The 23,265-nt window shown below is 46.1% G+C and overlaps 1 protein-coding gene across 1 annotated transcript in view; it reads left to right on the forward strand.

The window, feature by feature from the left end:
• NLGN2 (neuroligin 2) overlaps window positions 1-23,265 on the forward strand; it is a 316,620-nt gene that overhangs the window by 253,762 nt on the left and 39,593 nt on the right. Inside the window, exon 4 of the mRNA XM_040347068.1 lies at window positions 21,166-21,315. Coding sequence (XP_040203002.1) covers window positions 21,166-21,315 — 150 coding nt within the window. The remainder of the gene's footprint in view (window positions 1-21,165; window positions 21,316-23,265) is intronic.

Consider the following 23,265-nt stretch of genomic DNA (forward strand, 5'->3'; position numbering starts at 1 on the left):
AGTCCGTTAACGGACTTGTAATGAATCCCTATGGGAACGCATCCGCTAGCGTCCGCGTCCGTCGGGATCCGGTTTTCGGACGGAAGAAAACCCTATTTTTCTTCCGTCCGGCGGAACGGAACTGATGCAGACGGACAGACGGTCTGTCTGCATCCGGTTCCCCATAGGGCAGAGCGGAGCTCAGACAGGGCGGTCCCTGCACTGTGTGCGGGGACCGCCCTATCCGCCGACAGCTCAGCGGGGATCCCCGCTGAGCCGACGGAGCGGACGAAAGAAACTGAAGGGACGTGTGAAAGAGCCCTTACTGAATCTACCTATTTAAGTCTACTTAAAAGGCCACCTGGGAAATAAAGTTTACTTAAAGGTCCACCAGGTGATGGCGCTAAGGGATTGAGTGATCGGACAGAATGCACCAGGCAGAAGCCCGCTGCCCAGGGTCTATGAACGTAATAATGTGACAAAGGTCACAGGGCACAATATGAAGGTCAAAGACCCAAGATAAATAAAATAAGCTTTCTAAGCCCAGGGCCCCTGGGCATTAAAGTCTACTTAAATGGCCACCAGGAGGTGATGTAAAGAGGTTGAGTGATCCGACAGAATGCACCAGACTGGAGCTTTCTGCCCAGGGCCCATGATTTTATCAATGTGACAAGTAGGGTGACCTTGTGTCCCGGATTGCCCGTGGACAGTCCCGCATTTTGCAGGTCTGTCCCCGGCACTTTCATTCCAGGACAATACAGTGTCCCGGAATGAAACCGACACAGCTACCCCCCAGGCCAATCTGATGCCCCCAAAAAAGGCCGCCACATCACCGCTCTACTCACCGACAGTACTTGCCCTGGCCGGGAATGCCTGGAGGGGCACAATCCCCGCCCCCTGCTTGTGATTGGAGAAATCATAAATCCCGCCTCTTGTGTCCAATCACTGTGCAGTGATTCGTTACACCTCATGCTGATTTTTGGGAAGGAGGGGTGTCCCTGAATGGTAGTTTGGAAATGTGGTCACCCTAGTGACAAGGGCCACAAGGCAGCCAATGGGACACAAGCAGAGGCGTTCCTAGGGGGGTGCGGGGGGTGCGGTCCGCCCCGGGTGACACCCGCTAGAGGGGTGACACCATCCCGATTTAAAAAGGTGGCTGTGTAATGTAAAAGGGGTGCAGTGATGCAGGGTGCTGTGTAATGTAAAGGGGTGCAGAGGGCTGTGTAGTGTAAAAGGGTCCAGAGGTGCAGGGGGCTATGTGATGTAAAGGGGTGCAGAGGTGCAGGCGGCTGTGTAATGTAAAAGGGGTGCAGTGATGCAGGGTGCTGTGCAATGTAAAAGGGTCCAGAGATGCAGGATGCTATGAGATGTAAAGGGGTCCAGTGATGCAGGGTGCTGTGTAATGTAAAGGGGTCCAGTGATGCAGGGTGCTGTGTAATGTAAAGGGGTCCAGTGATGCAGGGTGCTGAGTAATGTAAAGGGGTTCAGAGGTGCAGGGTGCTGTGTAATGTAAAGGGGTCCAGAGGTGCAGGGGGCTATGTGATGTAAAGGGGTCCAGTGGTGCAGGGGCTGTGTAATGTAAAGAGGTGCAGGGTGCTGTGTAATGTAAAAGGGTCCAGAGGTGAAGGGGGCTGTAAGATGTAAAGGGGTCCAGTGATGCAGGGTGCTGTGTAATTTTAAAGGGGTCCAGTGATGCAGGGTACTGTGTAATTTTAAAGGGGTCCAGTGATGCAGGGGGCTGTGTAATATAAAGGGGTCTAGTGATGCAGGGGGCTGTGTAATATAAAGGGGTCCAGTGATGCAGGGGGCTGTGTAATATAAAGGGGTCTAGTGATGCAGGGGGCTGTGTAATATAAAGGGGTCCATTTGATGCAGGGGGCTGTGTAATATAAAGGGGTCTAGTGATGCAGGGGGCTGTGTAATATAAAGGGGTCTAGTGATGCAGGGGGCTGTGTAATATAAAGGGGTCCAGTGATGCAGGGTGCTGTGTAATATAAAGGGGTCTAGTGATGCAGGGGGCTGTGTAATATAAAGGGGTCTAGTGATGCAGGGGGCTGTGTAATATAAAGGGGTCCAGTGATGCAGGGTGCTGTGTAATATAAAGGGGTCTAGTGATGCAGGGTGCTGTGTAATGTAAAGTGGTCCAGAGGTGCAGTTGTGGAGAGGGGTACACAGTAGTAACAAAAAGATATTGAAGGATGCAGAGGTATGCAGGGGGCACAGTGGGGTGTTTTTACATTTTAACGTGGGGGGGGTGCCAGATATTGGATCCGCCCCGGGTGCCAAATGCTCTAGGCACGCCCCTGGACGCAAGTATGAAGACCAAAGCCAATGACTTGTCATAATAGGATTATGTGGACTGCCATTGCGGACATGAAAAGGTTAGTGGTCTAGCTGTCATGCCGATCATCTACCTTCACTACTTTGAGCCACGCAGCCCCCCAGCTTTGCCAGGATGGTCGGCTTGCTGGGACTTGTAGTTCTTGAGCATAGAATGCTCTTATAGTAACCACGGTTCTATATATAGTAACAACGCCAGGGTAATGATGGCTCTGGGAAATCGCGATCCCCACAATCCATTGTGCTTCCGCCACGGGAGATAATAGAGCTCTGGCAAAACAATACGTAATAGCCGGATAGGAAACAATCTAACGGGGCATGACTTAATAGATTACTCACAGGCCGTATCAGGCCAGGGGCTAATAGATGAACAAAAAAAAGAAAAAAGAAGCTTAGTCAGGCCAGGAGATAAAGGCTTTCATCAAAGCTCTACTCTACGTCTTCCTGTAAGTCCTCTAACAGGACAAGATTAATGGTTCGCCACGACGCTGGAAGAAGACGAGCCTTAATGGGTCACTGGCAGAGGCTCCGGGAGGACAAGGCGTTAATTTACTACCAAGTTTTAGGAGGCCGAGGCTTTATGTTTTTTTTTTTTTTGGCAGGATCCAAGAGGACAAAGCTTTATAATTTATCGCCAGGTAGGGCAAAGCTTTATGTTTAATGGAAGGCTCTGGGAGCATAAGGCCTCCGTAGGGGCAAGGTTTCATGGTTCACTGGCAGGCTTGTAGAAGGACAAGGCTTTAATTAACTACCAGGGTTCGTCTTTTTATGTCAGGCTCTGTTACTACAAGGCTCCAGAGAGGGAAGGAAACACTTAATAGCTCATTAAAAAAAAAAGGCTCTAGCATAGGAGAGGCTTCATAATTTGCTACCAGGCCGAGGCTTTATGAAGCGGGGTGTAGATGGATGACAAGGGTTAAATGAACTATTAGACTTTCAATGAAAGACTCTACTACTACAGGGCTCCGGAGAGAAAGATTAGGCCTAATAGCTTATTAGAAAGGCTCTTGCAAAAGTGTAGACTTTTATAAATTTCTACCAGGCCTTAGTAGGACAAGGCTTTATAGTTCCCTCCTAGGCTCTAGAATGAGAAGAAAGCTTTATTTACCTACCAGGCCTTAGTAGGACAAGGCTTTATAGTTCCCTCCTAGGCTCTAGAATGAGAAGAAAGCTTTATTTACCTACCAGGCCTTAGTAGGGCAAGGCTTTATAGTTCCCTCCTAGGCTCTAGAATGAGAAGAAAGCTTTATTTACCTACCAGGCCTTAGTAGGATGAGGCTTTATAGTTCACTCCTAGGCTCTAGAATGAGAAGAACGCTTTATTTACTTACCAGGCCTTAGTAGGACAAGGCTTTATAGTTCCCTCCTAGGCTCTAGAATGGGAAGAAAGCTTTATTTACCTACCAGGCCTTTGTAGGCCAAGGCTTTATAGTTCACTCCTAGGCTCTAGAATGAGAAGAAAGCTTTATTTACCTACCCGGCCTTAGTAGGACAAGGCTTTATAGTTCCCTCCTAGGCTCTAGAATGAGAAGAAAGCTTTATTTACCTACCCGGCCTTAGTAGGACAAGGCTTTATAGTTCACTCCTAGGCTCTAGAATGAGAAGAAAGCTTTATTTACCTACCAGGCCTTAGTAGGGCAAGGCTTTATAGTTCCCTCCTAGGCTCTAGAATGAGAAGAAAGCTTTATTTACCTACCAGGCCTTAGTAGGATGAGGCTTTATAGTTCACTCCTAGGCTCTAGAATGAGAAGAACGCTTTATTTACTTACCAGGCCTTAGTAGGACAAGGCTTTATAGTTCCCTCCTAGGCTCTAGAATGGGAAGAAAGCTTTATTTACCTACCAGGCCTTTGTAGGCCAAGGCTTTATAGTTCACTCCTAGGCTCTAGAATGAGAAGAAAGCTTTATTTACCTACCCGGCCTTAGTAGGACAAGGCTTTATAGTTCCCTCCTAGGCTCTAGAATGAGAAGAAAGCTTTATTTACCTACCCGGCCTTAGTAGGACAAGGCTTTATAGTTCACTCCTAGGCTCTAGAATGAGAAGAAAGCTTTATTTACCTACCAGGCCTTAGTAGGGCAAGGCTTTATAGTTCCCTCCTAGGCTCTAGAATGAGAAGAAAGCTTTATTTACCTACCAGGCCTTAGTAGGATGAGGCTTTATAGTTCACTCCTAGGCTCTAGAATGAGAAGAACGCTTTATTTACTTACCAGGCCTTAGTAGGACAAGGCTTTATAGTTCCCTCCTAGGCTCTAGAATGAGAAGAAAGCTTTATTTACCTACCCGGCCTTAGTAGGACAAGGCTTTATAGTTCACTCCTAGGCTCTAGACTGAGAAGAAAGCTTTATTTACCTAGAAGGCCTTAGTAGGACAAGGCTTATAGTTCACTCCTAGGCTCTAGAACAGGGATATGCAATTAGCGGACCTCCAGCTGTTGCAGAACTACAAGTCCCATGAGGCATAGCAAGACTCTGACAGCCACAAGCATGACACCCAAAGGCAGAGGCATGATGGGAATTGTAGTTTTGCAACATCTGGAGGTCCGCTAATTGCATATCCCTGCTCTAGAATGACAAGAAAGCTTTATTTACCTACCAGGCCTTAGTAGGACAAGGCTTTATAGTTCCCTCCTAGGCTCTAGAATGAGAGGAAAGCTTTATTTACCTAGCAGGCCTTAGTAGGACAAGGCTTTATAGTTCACTCCTAGGCTCTAGAATGAGAGGAAAGCTTTATTTACCTAGCAGGCCTTAGTAGGACAAGGCTTTAATTAACTACCAGGGTTCGTCTTTTTATGTCAGGCTCTGTTACTACAAGGCTCCAGAGAGGGAAGGAAACACTTAATGGCTCATTAAAAAAAAAGGCTCTAGCATAGGGGAGGCTTCATAATTTGCTACCAGGCCGAGGCTTTATGAAGCGGGGTGTAGATGGATGACGAGGGTTAAATGCAGGGCTGGCCTTTGGGGTGTGCGAGCTGTGCGGCCGCACAGTGCGCCATGGGCAACAGGGGCGCCGTGCGGCCACCACAGCTCGCAGAATGTGACTCACATCAGGGCCTATCCTACACGGGGTGCAGTTCACCCAGGCGCCACAGAGGTGGGGGCGCTCAAGCGCCACAGTGCTCCCCTCCCTCCTCCTCCCCCTTGTTAGTGTCTCTCTCCGCAGTTAGTGTCTCTCTCTCTCACTCTGGCTGATCCCACAGCTGAAGGATAAAGAAACGAGGGCACAGCAGCATCTCCAGGCATACTGTAAGTTAGTTACTGCACTGCTTCACATGTGCCTACATAGAGTCCTGACCTGGCCCTCTGCCACCGCAGCCTGCCCTCTGCCACCGCAGCCTGCCCTCTGCCACCGCAACCTGCCCTCTGCCACCGCAACCTGCCCTCTCAGCCTGCTCAATGGCACTGAAACCTGCCCTATGCTACATCAGTCTGCCCTATGCCACCCTTAGGCCCCGTACACACGACAGAGTTTCTCGGCAGAATTCACCGAGAAACTCGGTCAAAACCCGGATTCTGCCGAGAAACTCTGTCGTCTGTACAGTTTTGGCTCGATGGAGCCGCCGAGGAGCTCGACGAGAAAATAGAGAACATGTTCTCTATTTTCTCGTTGTTCTATGGGAGAAGGCGGGCCGCCGAGCTCCTCGGCGGCTTCATCCCAAAACTCGACGAGGAACTCGACGTGCCAAGCACGTCGAGTTCCTCAGGCCGTGTGTACGGGGCCTAACATGCCCTATGCCACTTCAGCCTGCCCTATGCCACCTCAGCCTGCCCTTTGCCACCCAGCCTGCCCTTTGCCACCCAACCTGCCCTATACCACTGCAAACTGCCCTATATCACCCCAACTTACCCTATACCACTGCAACCTGCCTTATATTACCCCAACCTGCGCTATATCGCCCCAGCCGGCCCAATACCACCCTATATTTAATTTACAGGGGCCATTTGGGGGGGGGGCGCCACAGGATTAGCTTGCACAGGGCGCCTGAACACCTAAGGCCGGCCCTGGTTAAATGAACTATTAGACTTTCAATGAAAGACTCTACTACTACAGGGCCCCGGAGAGAAAGATTAGGCCTAATCGCTTATTATAAAGGCTCTTGCAGAAGTGTAGACTTTTATAAATTTCTACCAGGCCTTAGTAGGACAAGGCTTTATAGTTCCCTCCTAGGCTCTAGAATGAGAAGAAAGCTTTATTTACCTTAGTAGGACAAGGCTTTAATTAACTACCAGGGTTCGTCTTTTTATGTCAGGCTCTGTTACTACAAGGCTCCAGAGAGGGAAGGAAACACTTAATAGCTCATTAAAAAAAAGGCTCTAGCATAGGGGAGGCTTCATAATTTGCTACCAGGCCGAGGCTTTATAAAGCGGGGTGTAGATGGATGACGAGGGTTAAATGCAGGGCTGGCCTTTGGGGTGTGCGAGCTGTGCGGCCGCACAGTGCGCCATGGGCAACAGGGGCGCCGTGCGGCCACCACAGCTCGCACTCACATCAGGGCCTATCCTACACGGGGTGCAGTTCACCCAGGCGCCACAGAGGTGGGGGCGCTCAAGTGCCACAGTGCTCCCCTCCCTCCTCCTCCCCCTTGTTAGTGTCTCTCTCCACAGTTAGTGTCTCTCTCTCTCACTCTGGCTGATCCCACAGCTGAAGGAGAAGGAAACGAGGGCACAGCAGCATCTCCAGGCATACTGTAAGTTAGTTACTGCACTGCTTCACATGTGCCTACATAGAGTCCTGACCTGGCCCTCTGCCACCGCAGCCTGCCCTCTGCCACCGCAACCTGCCCTCTGCCACCGCAACCTGCCCTCTGCCCCCTCAGCCTGCTCAATGGCACTGAAACCTGCCCTATGCTACATCAGTCTGCCCTATGCCACCCTAACATGCCCTATGCCACCTCAGCCTGCCCTATGCCACCTCAGCCTGCCCTATGCCACCTCAGCCTGCCCTTTGCCACCCAGCCTGCCCTTTGCCACCTTGGCCTGCCCTATGCCACTTCAGCCTGCCCTTTGCCACCCAGCCTGCCCTATGCCACCCTAACATGCCCTATGACACCTCAGCCTGCCCTATGCCACCTCAGCCTGCCCTTTGCCACCCAGCCTACCCTTTGCCACCCAACCTGCCCTATGTCACCTCAGCCTGCCCTATGCCACCTCAGCCTGCCCTATGCCACCTCAGCCTGCCCTTTGCCACCCAGCCTGCCCTATGCGACCCTAACATGCCCTATGCCACCTCAGCCTGCCCTATGCCACCTCAGCCTGCCCTATGCCACCTCAGCCTGCCCTTTGCCACCCAGCCTGCCCTATGCCACCTCAGCCTGCCCTTTGCCACCCAGCCTGCCCTTTGCCACCCAACCTGCCCTATACCACTGCAAACTGCCCTATATCACCCCAACCTACCCTATACCACTGCAACCTGCATTATATTACCCCAACCTGCGCTATATCGCCCCAGCCGGCCCAATACCACCCTATACTTTAATTTACAGGGGCCATTTGGGGGGGGGGGGGCGCCACAGGATTAGCTCGCACAGGGCGCCTGAACACCTAAGGCCGGCCCTGAACTATTAGACTTTCAATGAAAGACTCTACTACTACTACAGGGCCCCGGAGAGAAAGATTAGGCCTAATCGCTTATTATAAAGGTTCTTGCAGAAGTGTAGACTTTTATAAATTTCTACCAGGCCTTAGTAAGACAAGGCTTTATAGTTCCCTCCTAGGCTCTAGCATGAGAATAAAGCTTTATTTACCTACCAGGCCTTAGTAGGACAAGGCTTTATAGTTCACTCCTAGGCTCTAGAATGACAAGCAAACTTTATTTACCTACCAGGCCTTAGTAGGACAAGGCTTTATAGTTCACTCCTAGGCTCTAGAATGAGAAGAAAGCTTTATTTACCTACCAGGCCTTAGTAGGACAAGGCTCTATAGTTCACTCCTAGGCTCTAGAATGAGAAGAAAGCTTTATTTACCTACCAGGCCTTAGTAGGACAAGGCTTTATAGTTCGCTCCTAGGCTCTAGAATGAGAAGAAAGCTTCATTTACCTACCAGGCCTTAGTAGGACAAGGCTTCATAGTTCACTCCTAGGCTCTAGAATGAGAAAAAAGCTTTATTTACCTAGCAGGCCTTAGTAGGACAAGGCTTTATAGTTCACCTCTAGGCTCTAGAATGAGAAGAAAGCTTTATTTACCTACCAGGCCTTAGTAGGACACGGCTTTATAGTTCACTCCTAGGCTCTAGAATGAGAGGAAAGCTTTATTTACCTAGCAGGCCTTAGTAGGACAAGGCTTTAATTAACTACCAGGGTTCGTCTTTTTATGTCAGGCTCTGTTACTACAAGGCTCCAGAGAGGGAAGGAAACACTTAATGGCTCATTAAAAAAAAGGCTCTAGCATAGGAGAGGCTTCATAATTTGCTACCAGACCGAGGCTTTATTAAGCGGGGTGTAGATGGATGACGAGGGTTAAATGCAGGGCTGGCCTTTGGGGTGTGCGAGCTGTGCGGCCGCACAGGGCGCCATGGGCAACAGGGGCGCCGTGCGGCCACCACAGCTCGCAGAATGTGACTCACATCAGGGCCTATCCTACAGGGGGTGCAGTTCACCCAGGCGCCACAGAGGTGGGGGCGCTCAAGCGCCACAGTGCTCCCCTCCCTCCTCCTCCCCCTTGTTAGTGTCTCTCTCTGCAGTTAGTGTCTCTCTCTCTCTCTCTCTCTCTGGCTGATCCCACAGCTGAAGGAGAAAGAAACGAGGGCACAGCAGCATCTCCAGGCATACTGTAAGTTAGTTACTGCACTGCTTCACATGTGCCTACATAGAGTCCTGACCTGGCCCTCTGCCACCGCAGCCTGCCCTCTGCCACCACAACCTGCCCTCTGCCACCGCAACCTGCCCTCTGCCCCCTCAGCCTGCTCAATGGCACTGAAACCTGCCCTATGCTACATCAGTCTGCCCTATGCCACCTCAGCCTGCCCTATGCCACCTCAGCCTGCCCTATGCCACCTCAGCCTGCCCTTTGCCACCCAGCCTGCCCTTTGCCACCCAGCCTGCCCTTTGCCACCCAACCTGCCCTATACCACTGCAAACTGCCCTATATCACCCCAACCTACCCTATACCACTGCAACCTGCCTTATATTACCCCAACCTGCGCTATATCGCCCCAGCCGGCCCAATACCACCATACACTTTAAATTACAGGGGCCATTTGGGGGGGGGGGGCGCCACAGGATTAGCTCGCACAGGGTGCCTGAACACCTAAGGCCGGCCCTGGTTAAATGAACTATTAGACTTTCAATGAAAGACTCTACTACTACAGGGCTCCGGAGAGAAAGATTAGGCCTAATCGCTTATTATAAAGGCTCTTGCAGAAGTGTAGACTTTTATACATTTCTACCAGGCCTTAGTAGGACAAGGCTTTATAGTTCACTCCTAGGCTCTAGAATGAGAAGAAAGCTTTATTTACCTACCAGGCCTTAGTAGGACAAGGCTTTATAGTTCACTCCTAGGCTCTAGAATGAGAAGAAAGCTTTATTTACCTAGCAGGCCTTAGTAGGACAAGGCTTTATAGTTCACTCCTAGGCTCTAGAATGAGAGGAAAGCTTTATTTACCTACCAGGCCTTAGTAGGACAAGGCTTTATAGTTACCTCCTAGGCTCTAGAATGAGAAGAAAGCTTTATTTACCTAGCAGGCCTTAGTAGGACAAGGCTTTATAGTTCACTCCTAGGCTCTAGAATGAGAGGAAAGCTTTATTTACCTACCAGGCCTTAGTAGGACAAGGCTTTATAGTTACCTCCTAGGCTCTAGAATGAGAAGAAAGCTTTATTTACCTACCAGGCCTTAGTAGGACAAGGCTTTATAGTTCCCTCCTAGGCTCTAGAATGAGAGGAAAGCTTTATTTACCTAGCAGGCCTTAGTAGGACAAGGCTTTATAGTTCCCTCCTAGGCTCTAGAATGAGAAGAAAGCTTTATTTACCTAGCAAGCCTTAGTAGGACAAGGCTTTAATTAACTACCAGGGTTCGTCTTTTTATGTCAGGCTCTGTTACTACAAGGCTCCAGAGAGGGAAGGAAACACTTAATGGCTCATTAAAAAAAAAGGCTCTAGCATAGGGGAGGCTTCATAATTTGCTACCAGGCCGAGGCTTTATTAAGCGGGGTGCAGATGGATGACGAGGGTTAAATGCAGGGCTGGCCTTTGGGGTTTGCGAGCTGTGCGGCCGCACAGGGCGCCATGGGCAACAGGGGCGCCGTGCGGCCACCACAGCTCGCACTCACATCAGGGCCTATCCTACACAGGGTGCAGTTCACCCAGGCGCCACAGAGGTGGGGGCGCTCAAGCGCCACAGTGCTCCCCTCCCTCCTCCTCCCCCTTGTTAGTGTCTCTCTCCGCAGTTAGTGTCTCTCTCTCTCACTCTGGCTGATCCCACAGCTGAAGGATAAAGAAACGAGGGCACAGCAGCATCTCCAGGCATACTGTAAGTTAGTTACTGTACTGCTTCACATGTGCCTACATAGAGTCCTGACCTGGCCCTCTGCCACCGCAGCCTGCCCTCTGCCACCGCAACCTGCCCTCTGCCACCGCAACCTGCCCTCTGCCCCCTCAGCCTGCTCAATGGCACTGAAACCTGCCCTATGCTACATCAGTCTGCCCTGTGCTACCCTAACATGCCCTATGCCACCTCAGCCTGCCCTCTGCCACTGCAGCCTGCCCTTTGCCACCGCAACCTGCCCTCTGCCCCCTCAGCCTGCTCAATGGCACTGAAACCTGCCCTATGCTACATCAGTCTGCCCTATGCCACCCTAACATGCCCTATGCCACCTCAGCCTGCCCTATGCCACCTCAGCCTGCCCTATGCCACCTCAGCCTGCCCTTTGCCACCCAGCCTGCCCTTTGTCACCCAACCTGCCCTATACCACTGCAAACTGCCCTATATCACCCCAACCTACCCTATACCACTGCAACCTGCCTTATATTACCCCAACCTGCGCTATATCGCCCCAGCCGGCCCAATACCACCCTATACTTTAATTTACAGGGGCCATTTGGGGGAGGGGGCGCCACAGGATTAGCTTGCACAGGGCGCCTGAACACCTAAGGCCGGCCCTGGTTAAATGAACTATTAGACTTTCAATGAAAGACTCTACTACTACAGGGCCCCGGAGAGAAAGATTAGGCCTAATCGCTTATTATAAAGGCTCTTGCAGAAGTGTAGACTTTTATACATTTCTACCAGGCCTTAGTAGGACAAGGCTTTATAGTTCCCTCCTAGGCTCTAGAATGAGAAGAAAGCTTTATTTACCTACCAGGCCTTAGTAAGACAAGACTTTATAGTTCACTCCTAGGCTCTAGAATGGGAAGAAAGCTTTATTTACCTACCAGGCCTTAGTAGGACAAGGCTCTATAGTTCACTCCTAGGCTCTAGAATGGGAAGAAAGCTTTATTTACCTACCAGGCCTTAGTAGGACAAGGCTTTATAGTTCACTCCTAGGCTCTAGAATGAGAAGAAAGCTTTATTTACCTACCAGGCCTTAGTAGGACAAGGCTTTATAGTTCCCTCCTAGGCTCTAGAATGAGAAGAAAGCTTTATTTACCTACCAGGCCTTTGTAGGACAAGGCTTTATAGTTCCCTCCTAGGCTCTAGAATGAGAAGAATGCTTTATTTACCTACCAGGCCTTAGTAGGACAAGGCTTTATAGTTCACTCCTAGGCTCTAGAATGACAAGCAAACTTTATTTACCTACCAGGCCTTGGTAGGACAAGGCTTTATAGTTCACTCCTAGGCTCTAGAATGAGAAGAAAGCTTTATTTACCTAGCAGGCCTTAGTAGGACAAGGCTTTATAGTTCCCTCCTAGGCTCTAGAATGAGAAGAAAGCTTTATTTACTTACCAGGCCTTTGTAGGACAAGGCTTTATAGTTCACTCCTAGGCTCTAGAATGAGAAGAAAGCTTTATTTACCTACCAGGCCTTAGTAGGACAAGGCTTTATAGTTCACTCCTAGGCTCTAGAATGAGAAGAAAGCTTTATTTACCTAGCAGGCCTTAGTAGGACAAGGCTTTATAGTTCCCTCCTAGGCTCTAGAATGAGAAGAACGCTTTATTTACCTACCAGGCCTTAGTAGGACAAGGCTTTATAGTTCCCTCCTAGGCTCTAGAATGAGAAGAACGCTTTATTTACCTACCAGGCCTTAGTAGGACAAGGCTTTATAGTTCCCTCTTAGGCTCTAGAATGGGAAGAAAGCTTCAATTACCTACCAGGCCTTAGTAGGACAAGGCTTTATAGTTCACTCCTAGGCTCTAGAATGAGAAGAAAGCTTTATTTACCTAGCAGGCCTTAGTAGGACGAGGCTTTATAGTTCACTCCTAGGCTCTAGAATGGGAAGAAAGCTTTATTTACCTACCAGGCCTTAGTAGGACAAGGCTTTATAGTTCCCTCCTAGGCTCTAGAATGAGAAGAAAGCTTTATTTACCTAGCAGGCCTTAGTAGGACAAGGCTTTATAGTTCCCTCCTAGGCTCTAGAATGAGAAGAAAGCTTTATTTACCTACCAGGCCTTAGTAGGACGAGGCTTTATAGTTCCCTCCTAGGCTCTAGAATGAGAAGAAAGCTTTATTTACCTAGCAGGCCTTAGTAGGACAAGGCTTTATAGTTCGCTCCTAGGCTCTAGAATGAGAAGAAAGCTTTATTTACCTACCAGGCCTTAGTAGGACGAGGCTTTATAGTTCACTCCTAGGCTCTAGAATGGGAAGAAAGCTTCATTTACCTAGCAGGCCTTTTCCATACAGGTCTTATTTGATTCATGCCGGGTTCCTTTACTACAAGGCTCTGGATAGAAAGACAAGGCATAAGAGCTCACTAAAAAGGCTCTTGCAAGGTGAGGCTTTTATACATTGCTACCAGGCCTTAGGATAAGGTCCCGACCAACCTGATTCCTACACTGACCTACCTGATTCCTGTACTGACCACTATACCTACCTACCTATTTCCAACACTGACCACTACACTGACCTACATGATTCCTACACTGACCACTACACTGACCTACCTGATTCCTACACTGACCACTACACTGACCTACCTGATTCCTATACTGACCTTCCTGATTCCTACACTGACCACTACACTGACTTACCTGATTCCTATACTGACCACTACACTGACCTACCTGATTCCTACACTGACCACTAACACTGACCTACCTGATTCCTACACAGACCACTAACACTGACCTACATGATTCCTACACTGACCTGCCTGATTCCTACACTGACCACTACACTGACCTACCTGATTCCTATACTGACCACTACACTGACCTACCTGATTCCTATACTGACCACTACACTGGCCTACCTGTTTCCTATACTGACCACTACACTAACCTACCTGATTCCTACACTGACCACTATACTGACCTACCTGATACCTACACTGACCTACCTGATTCCTACACTGACCTACCTGATTCCTACACTGACCACTACACAGACCTACCTGATTCCTATACTGACCACTACACTGACTTACCTGATTCCTACACTGACCTACCTGATTCCTATACTGACCACTACACTGACCTACCTGATTCCTAAACTGACCACTACACTGACCTACCCGATTCATATACTGACCACTACACTGACCTACCTGATTTCTACACTGACCACTACACTGACCTACCTGATTACTGCACTACTCACACCCCCCCCCCCCTACATGAACAGTGTAGATCGGTTGATTGTGCTCACCTCTCCATGGCCTCCATGATAATCTATCAGAGCAGGGCTCTCCCCAGAACCAGGTACTGTTCCAGACACCCAGCCATCATGGGTAACAGGTTGGACTGCAGGAGTCCCTGGGTGGGGGGGGGGGGCAATACAACACACTTGGAGGAGCACAGTAATGATTCCCTCCCCCCCCCAAAATGCCCCCCCCCCCTCCATGCCACTGCAATCCGGGGATAAATCTGGTGAGGCTGATACTGAACCTACATAGTGGGTAGGGTAGGGCCCGGTTGGATTGTAGCGCTCACCCCCGTAAGGGTTGCCACCTTTTTCATCAAGCCAAACCTGAACACTTTGTTTTTAAGGGCGGATGCTGTGTACTCTGATGTAAAGGGGAACTCTGATGTAGGGGTGTTTCTTCTGCTAGCTTAGTTGGGGCCCCTAAGTTGGTGCGCAGTGAAAGGTGCAATCGCTTTAAAAAGTGAAGAAACAGGATATCCCCAGCCCTGCACGAGCCGTCCTGCAGGGCTGAGGATATAAACAATAGTCCTCAGACTGGGATATAATCTCCAAATAGGATACAAAGGCTTAACTAAGGCTATTTTCCTTGTAGGTCTTCAGTCAGAAGAGTCTATGTTCACGTTCTATGCTTGTCAAATCCCCAACACACAGTCGATTCTTCTGCTAGCTTAGTTGGGGCCCCTAAGTTGGTGCGCAGTGAAAGGTGCAATCGCTTTAAGAAGTGAAGAAACAGGATATCCTCAGCCCTGCAGAAGCCGTCCTGCAGGACTGAGGATATAAACAATTGTCCTCAGACTGGGAGATAATCTCCAAATGGGATCCTCAGGTAGGTCCTCAGTCAGAAGGGTCTAGGTTCACACATTGGGAAGCTTGTCAAATCCCCAACACACAGTCGATTCTTCTGCTGGCTTAGTTGGGGCCCCTAAGTTGGTGCGCAGTGAAAGGTGCAATCCCTTTAAGAAGTGAAGAAACAGGATATCCTCAGCCCTGCAGGAGCCGTCCTGCAGGACTGAGGATATAAACAATTGTCCTCAGACTGGGAGATAATCTTCAAATGGGATCCTCAGGTAGGTCCTCAGTCAGAAGGGTCTAGGTTCACACATTGGAAAGCTTGTCAAATCCCCAACACACAGTCGATTTTTCTGCTGGCTTAGTTGGGGCCCCTAAGTTGGTGCGCAGTGAAAGGTGCAATCGCTTTAAGAAGTGAAGAAACAGGATATCCTCAGCCCTGCAGAAGCCGTCCTGCAGGACTGAGAATATAAATAATAGGCCTCAGACTGGGGGATAATCTCCAAATGGGATCCTCAGGTAGGTCCTCAGTCAGAAGGGTCTAGGTTTACACTTTGGGAAGCTTGTCAAATCCCCAACACAAAAATAGTCTGTGCAGTCGGTTCTTCTGCCGGCTTAGATGGGGCCCCTAAGTTGGTGCACAGTGAAAGGTGCAATCCCTTTAGGAAGTGAAGAAACAGGATAAATCCATTTTTGGCAACAACGTGATGTACCGAGATATTCTTAATATGCAGTGAATAATTAAGAGAGGTTCACTTTACGATCTGGAGGTTGGGTCACTTTAACCACTTGCCAACCGCCGCCTGTACATTTACGTCAGCAGAATGGCACGGCTGCCCAAAGTAACGTATATTTACGTTACCTTGAAGTTCATGCCATGAGGGCGCGCACATGCCCCTTTCTGCGAGCACCGTGACCGTGCCCGCGGGACTCGTGGACTCAATGTCCACCGGTGTCCCGCGATCGTGTCAAGAGAGCTGAAGAACGGAGAGATGCCAGAGTAAACAAGGCATCTCCCTGTTCTGCCTACTGACAGGACGCTGATCAACTGTTCCCTCTCTTTGGGAGCAGGGATCAGTGTCGTGTCACAGTAAGCCCAGCCCCCACACAGTTAGAATCACTCCCTAGGACACACTTAACCCCTTTCTCACCCCCTAGTGGTTAACCCCTTCCCCGCCAGTCACATTTATACAGCTCCTCCCCCTAACAGTTAGAAGCACTCCCTAGGACACACCGAACCCCGTCCTCACCCCCTAGTGGTTAACCCCTTCCCTACCAGTGTCATTTACACAGTAAGCAGTGCATTTTTATAGCACTGATCGCTGTGTAAATGTGAATGGTCCCATGACTAGTAAAAAAAAAGTATTAATAAAAATGCCATAAAACTATCACCTATTTTGTAGACGCTATAACTTTTGCACAAACCAATCAATAAACGCTTATTGCGATTTAGTTTTTTACCAAAAATATGTAGAAGAATACATATCGGCCTAAACTGTGAAAATGTTTTGTTTTTTTATAGATTTTTTGGGGATATTTATTATAGCAAAAAGTAAAAAATATTGCTTTTTTTTTTCAAAATTGACGCTCTATTTTTGTTTATAGCGCAAAAAATTAAAACCGCAGAGGTGATCAAATACCACCAAAAGAAAGCTCTATTTGTGGGGAAATAAAAAGGACATCAATTTTGTTTGGGAGCCACGTCGCCGACCACACAATTGTCAGTTAAAGCGACACAGTGCCCAGTCGCAAAAAGTGGCCTGGTCATTTGGCAGCCGAATCCTTCCGGGGCTGAAATGGTTAAGAGAAGAGGGGCAAAGAAAGGAATGCGGTGGCCCTCCAGCTGTTGCAAAACTACAATTCCCATAAGGCATAGCAAGGCTGACAGTTACAAGCATGACTCACACCAGGCAGAGGCATGATGGGACTTGTAGTTCCGCAACAGCTGGAGGTGTCGCCAGTTTGAGACCGCTGCTTTAAATAGTAAAGTTGAACTTGGGCGGCAAACTCCATCCTTAGATGGCTTGACATTAGATGGCTTATACTAGCTATGAAATTCTGCCTAGTAGGGGTTAACTTATCCTGCGGGCAGTATCTGGGGAACAGTTTTGAGTGGTAGACTGCAACACTTAAAGGGCTCTGGCACATGTGCTACTTGCAAAGGTCTCTTCTGAAGAGTGTCCTTGAACTTGAAAGAACTTATATAACAATAAGCTTATCAAATCCCCAACACACAGTCGATTCTTCTGCTGGCTTAGTTGGGGCCCTTACGTTGGTGCGCAGTGAAAGATGCAATCCCTTTAAGAAGTGACGAAACAGGATAAATCCCCTTTTGGCAACTAAGTGATTTGCAGAGTTCTCCTTAATATTCAGCGAATAATTGGGGGAGGTTCACTTTACGTTATGGGAGGGGGGAGGGGTTTAGAACAAGAGTCACTTTAAGAGAAGAGGGGCAAAGAAAGGAACATAGGGCCAGATTCAGGTAGAATTGCCTAGGCGCAGCGTAACAGCGATACGCTACGCCACCGTACCTTACCTGGCGCATTTTGAAATTCTCAAAGATTTTCCTTTGTAAGTTACGGCGGCGTAGTGTATTTCTCGGCACGTATTTCAAATTGGGCGGGTAGGGGGTGTGATTCATTTAAATGAAGCGCGTCCCCGCGCCCATTGAAATGCGCATAGTCCGTTTTGAAATTTCCCGCCGTGCTTTGCGCGAAATGACGTTGCACCGACGTAATTTTTTGAATGTAGACGTGAGTTACGTCCTTTCCTATTCACGGACGACTTACGCAAAAAATTTAAAATTCGACGCGGGAACGACGGCCATACTTTAACATGGCAGGTCTATCTATACGCCACGAAATACCAGCTTTAACTATACGCCGGGAAATGCCGACTAACGACGACGTAAGAGAATGCGGCGACCGCGCGTACCTTCGTGAATCGCCGGAAAAAGCTAATTAGCATACCCGACGCGGAAAACGACGCAAACTCCACCCAGCGGGCGCCAAAGTATTACACCTACACCTACGATCCGAAGGTGTACGAAGCCGTACGCCTGTCGGATCGAAGCCTAAAGCCGGCGCCTAAAGCCGGCGTAACTTGTTTTGAGGATTCAAAACAATGCTACGACGCAGCAAATTTGAAAATACGCCGGCGTATCAGTAGATACGCCGGCGTTTTTCAACTGTGAATCTGCCCCATAGTACTTCCCTTTCAATCTATTTCGGTCGGAATTCCCGACCAAAAGCTCCCATCTGACTTTTTCTGTTGGAAAATCCTACTGTGTGTACGGGGCGTTAGTGTCAGTTGCGGCTTCCCGCTCTAACCAGGTCCAGTCTCAGGAGGAGGAATGGCTCTCACACACCTCTTTACACCCGCAAAGTCTCTCCCCGACTCCCCTCCGTGTGTTTCTAGGATTTTACTTTTATATGCTCCTGCCCTTGGGTGAGTGCTTCTGGACTTTGTAGTTCAGTTTCAGGTTCAGTGAAAGGAAAAACTCTGCTGCTAACACTCCTGTATTACAGTAATGCTGCGATGAATAGCAATGTTAAACAATGACATCTAGTGGTCAAATACAAATCTGCATTACAGTAACAGTGCACGGTGTTACAGGAATATGCTTGGCTCTGGTACTGCAACGCCACATTAAAAAAAAGCTCTAGCAAGGTGGGACTTTCTAATCTGCTTCCTTAGTAGGGCAAGGCTCATTTGGTTTATGCCAGGCTTTGTTACTACAAGTTTCTACATAGACACAAAAGGCCTAATAACAGGGACGTGCGGTGAGGTGAGTGGCTGGTGAGGCACTGGCTAATATCTGAGCCAGATACACTCAGGTTACATACGCCAGGATCGTTAGAGCGTGAGCAATAATTCTAGCACCAGACCTCCTCTGTAACTCTAGACCTGTAATCTGTAAAAAAAAATGTAAGCGTCGCCTATGGAGATTTTTAAGTACTGAAGTTTGGCGCCATTCCACGAGTGTACGCAATTTTATAGGGTGACATGTTAGGTATCTATTTACTCGGCGTAACATCATCTTTCATAGTATACAAAAAAAATCTTATACCCATGTTTTTTCCTTGTAGTTAAGAGGGCTGAACTGGAAGGGAGCTTTTGTCTTTTAGACACGCCCCTTTCTATGACACTGCGGAGAGAGGCGTGCCTCCACTGCAGCATTTTCATTGGACAGCTGGGGCTAATGGGACTTTACCATTGGTTCAAGACTCCAAGCTGTCCATTGAGCTCAGCGCCTCTGACAAGAAGTGAGGAGAGGCACTGTGATCTCATCCTCTCAGTCTGCTGCAAACAGAGTGTGACAGCTTGTATTTAAACTGGCCGCTCTGTATGTAGCTTCTGACAGGCTGCGCATGGAGCCCCGTATCTCTGGAACCATAGGTTGTAGGAGCCCCAAATTTACCAGAGGTGGGATAGGACTTAGGCTACCTACCCCCCAAATTTGGTGTCTGCTGCAAACAGCGTGTCAGCTTGTATTTAAACTGGCCGCTCTGTATGTAGCTTCTGACGGGCTGCACAAGGAGCCCCGTATTTCTGGAACCATAGGTCGTAGGAGCCCCAAATTTACCAGAGGTGGGATAGGACTTAGGCTACCTACCCCCCAAATTTGGGGTCTGCTGCAAACAGTGTGTCAGCTTGTATTTAAACTGGCCGCTCTGTATGTAGCTTCTGATGGGCTGCACAAAGAACCCCCGTATTTCTGGTTCACTTTACTATATGGGGGGGGGGGGGTATAGAACAAGAGTCACTTTAAGAGAATAGGGGCAAAGAAAGAAACATAGTACTTCCCTTTCAATCTATTTTGGTCAGAATTCCTGACCAAAAGCTCCCATCTGACTTTTTCTGTCGGAAAATCCGACTGTGTGTACAGGGCATTAGTGTAAGTTGCGGCTTCCCGCTCTAACCAGGTCCAGTCTCAGGAGGAGGAATGGCTTTCACACACCTCCTTACACCCGCAAAGTCTCTCTCTGACTCCCCTCCGTGTGTTCCTAGGATTTTACTTTTATATGCTCCTGCCCTTGGGTGAGTGCTTCTGGACTTTGTAGTTCAGTTTCAGCTTCAGTGAAAGGAAAAACTCTGCTGCTAACACTCCTGTATTAATGCTGTGACGAATAGCAATGTTAAACACTGACATCTAGTGGTCAAATACAAATCTGCATTACAGTAACAGTGCACGGTGTTACAGGAATATGCTTGGCTCTGATACTGCAAGGCCTAATAAAAAAAGGTCTTAGTAGGGCAAGGAACCTTAGGTCGTAGGAGCCCCAAATTTACCAGAGGTGGGATATGACTTAGGCTACCTACCCCCCAAATTTGGTGTCCGCTGCAAACAGCGTGTCAGCTTGTATTTAAACTGGCCGCTCTGTATGTAGCTTCTGATGGGCTGCACAAGGAGCCCTGTATTTCTGGAACCATAGGTCGTAGGAGCCCCAAATTTACCAGAGGTGGGATAGGACTTAGGCTACCTACCCCCCAAATTTGGTGTCCGCTGCAAACAGCGTGTCAGCTTGTATTTAAACTGGCCGCTCTGTATGTAGCTTCTGATGGGCTGCACAAGGAGCCCTGTATTTCTGGAACCATAGGTCGTAGGAGCCCCAAATTTACCAGAGGTGGGATAGGACTTAGGCTACCTACCCCTCAAATTTGGGGTCTCTGTGACCTCAGGTCGTCGAGCTAGGGCCCTCGAAGTTCGAATGCCTCACCTGCCTCCCATGACTGCAGGTCCATGCCTAATAGCTATCTTTAAAGGCTCTAGTAAGATGGAGCTTTATAATGTGCTACTAGACCTTTTGTAGTGTAAGGCTTCATGGTTCATTCTATGAACGATCTATGCTCTTTTGTAACCAACCAGAATTGATGTAGGCAGGGCTGACACCACCTGCTTAGGAATTCAGAGCTGAGTTGTCGTGTCAAAAAGAATGGTGGGGGGGGGGAGGGGTGGAATGTGCATGAGTCGTATTAATTGTGTTTTTTATTTTCATTTTGCCTTGACATGCCATTTAAGCAGAGATCACATGACCCAATGCCTAGGTGAGGCTAAGAGCAGCATGATAGGAAGCTCTTTCTGGTAATGCTTCTGTCCTGGCTGTTCTGACTCTTTGCTGGTCCATATAAGCAGATTAGCAGGATCAGAGTAAAGATAGAAGTCCATATCTGAGGTCCATGAGGGTCAGCCAGGTAACTGGCATTTTCAAAAACCAGAGGCCAGCACTGGCAGCCTCCATGTTTCTCTTTAGGTTTGCTCAAATTCCTATGACTTTTACATCTTCGATTGATCATGTGACCCTCTGAAGTGTCTCTCTTCCCCTGCAGATATCCGGGACAGCGGCAAGAAACCCGTCATGATGTTCATCCATGGGGGATCTTACATGGAAGGGACGGGGAACATGTTCGATGGCAGCGTGCTGGCCGCTTACGGCAACGTCATCGTGGTCACTATGAACTACCGGCTGGGAGTCCTTGGTAAGTCTACTTCAAAACCTTTCCATCATCTCACATATATCCGAAAGTGGTGGCATTTCTAAGACATTGACCATTCATAATGCTCCCTGCTAAAATTAGTGTTAAAAAAATTTCTAAAAATATATATATTATTATTACATATATATATATATATATATATATATATATATATATATATATATATATATATATATATATATATATATATATATATATATATATATATTTATATATATTTATATTTTTTTATTTTTATATATATATATATATATATATATTTTTATATATATTTATATTTTTTTATTTTTATATATATATATATATATACACTGTATATATATATATATATATATATATATATATATATATATATATATATATATATATAGAGAGAGAGAGATAGATATAGATATAGATATAGATATATAAATAATAATAGTAAATATAAATATATATCTATATAAAACTAAATAATAAAAAAATTATATATTGATATATATATCTTTTATTATTATATATATATATATATATATATATATTTATATATATATATATACACATAAAAGGATTATTATTATTTATTTATATATATATATATATATATATATATATATATATATATATATATATATATATATATATAAATAATAATAAAATATATATATATCAATATATAATTTTTTTATTATTTAGTTTTATATATATTTATATATAGATAGATAGATAGATAGATAGATAGATAGATAGATAGATAGATAGATATTGTATTTTCTTTATTTTTATATAGATATATATTTATATTTACTATTATTATTTATATCTCTCTCTCTCTCTCTCTCTCTCTCTCTCTATATATATATATATATATATATATATATATATATATATATATATATATATATATATATATATAAATAATAGTAATAATAAAAATATATATACAATAATAAATAATAATAAAATGTAGTTTTATAGATAGATAGATAGATAGATTCGATAGATAGATTCGATAGATATGATATATTCTTTATATATATATATATATATATATATATATATATATATATATATATATATATATATATATATATATATATATATATATATATAAATAATAAAATATATATATCAATATATAATTGTTTTATTATTTAGTTTTATATATATATATATATATATATATATATATATATATATATATATTTAGATAGATAGATAGATATATTCGATAGATATTGTATTTTCTTTATTTTTATATATATATATATATATTTATATTTACTATTATTATTTATATATCTATATCTATATCTCTCTCTCTCTCTATATATATATATATATAAAAATAATAATAATAATAATAATAATAATAAAAATATATATACAATAATAATAAAATGTAGTTTTATAGATAGATTCGATAGATAGATTTGATAGATATGATATATTCTTTATTTATATATATATATATATATATATATATATATATATATAGATAGATAGATAGATAGATAGATAGATAGATAGATAGATAGATAGATAGATAGATAGATAGATAGATAGATATTATATATTTTTTATTTGTATATATATATATACAGTGACCAAAATAAATAAATTAATAAATAAATAAAATGACCAAACATGGAATTACATCAATTTGGTGACTTAAAGTGGAGGTTCCCCCTAAAAAAAAATTCTAACAATACATTGAGAAGACTGATTACACTGCTGGTATGCTGGGGTTTTTTTTTTTTTTCGTACATACCTCGATATCGCCGTTTCTTCCCTCGGCTTCCGGGTATGATTCTTGCTGGACCTAGTTGATTGACGTTCCTCCGACCGGCGCATACTGCGCGTCGCGACTTTCCGACAGAAGCCGAACGTCATTGCGCAGGCGCCGTATAGAGTCGGCTCTATACGGCGCCTGCGCAGCGACGTTCGGCTTCT

This window comes from Rana temporaria, chromosome 3 (assembly GCF_905171775.1).
Source record: "Rana temporaria chromosome 3, aRanTem1.1, whole genome shotgun sequence".
NCBI classification, from domain to species: Eukaryota; Metazoa; Chordata; class Amphibia; order Anura; family Ranidae; genus Rana; species Rana temporaria.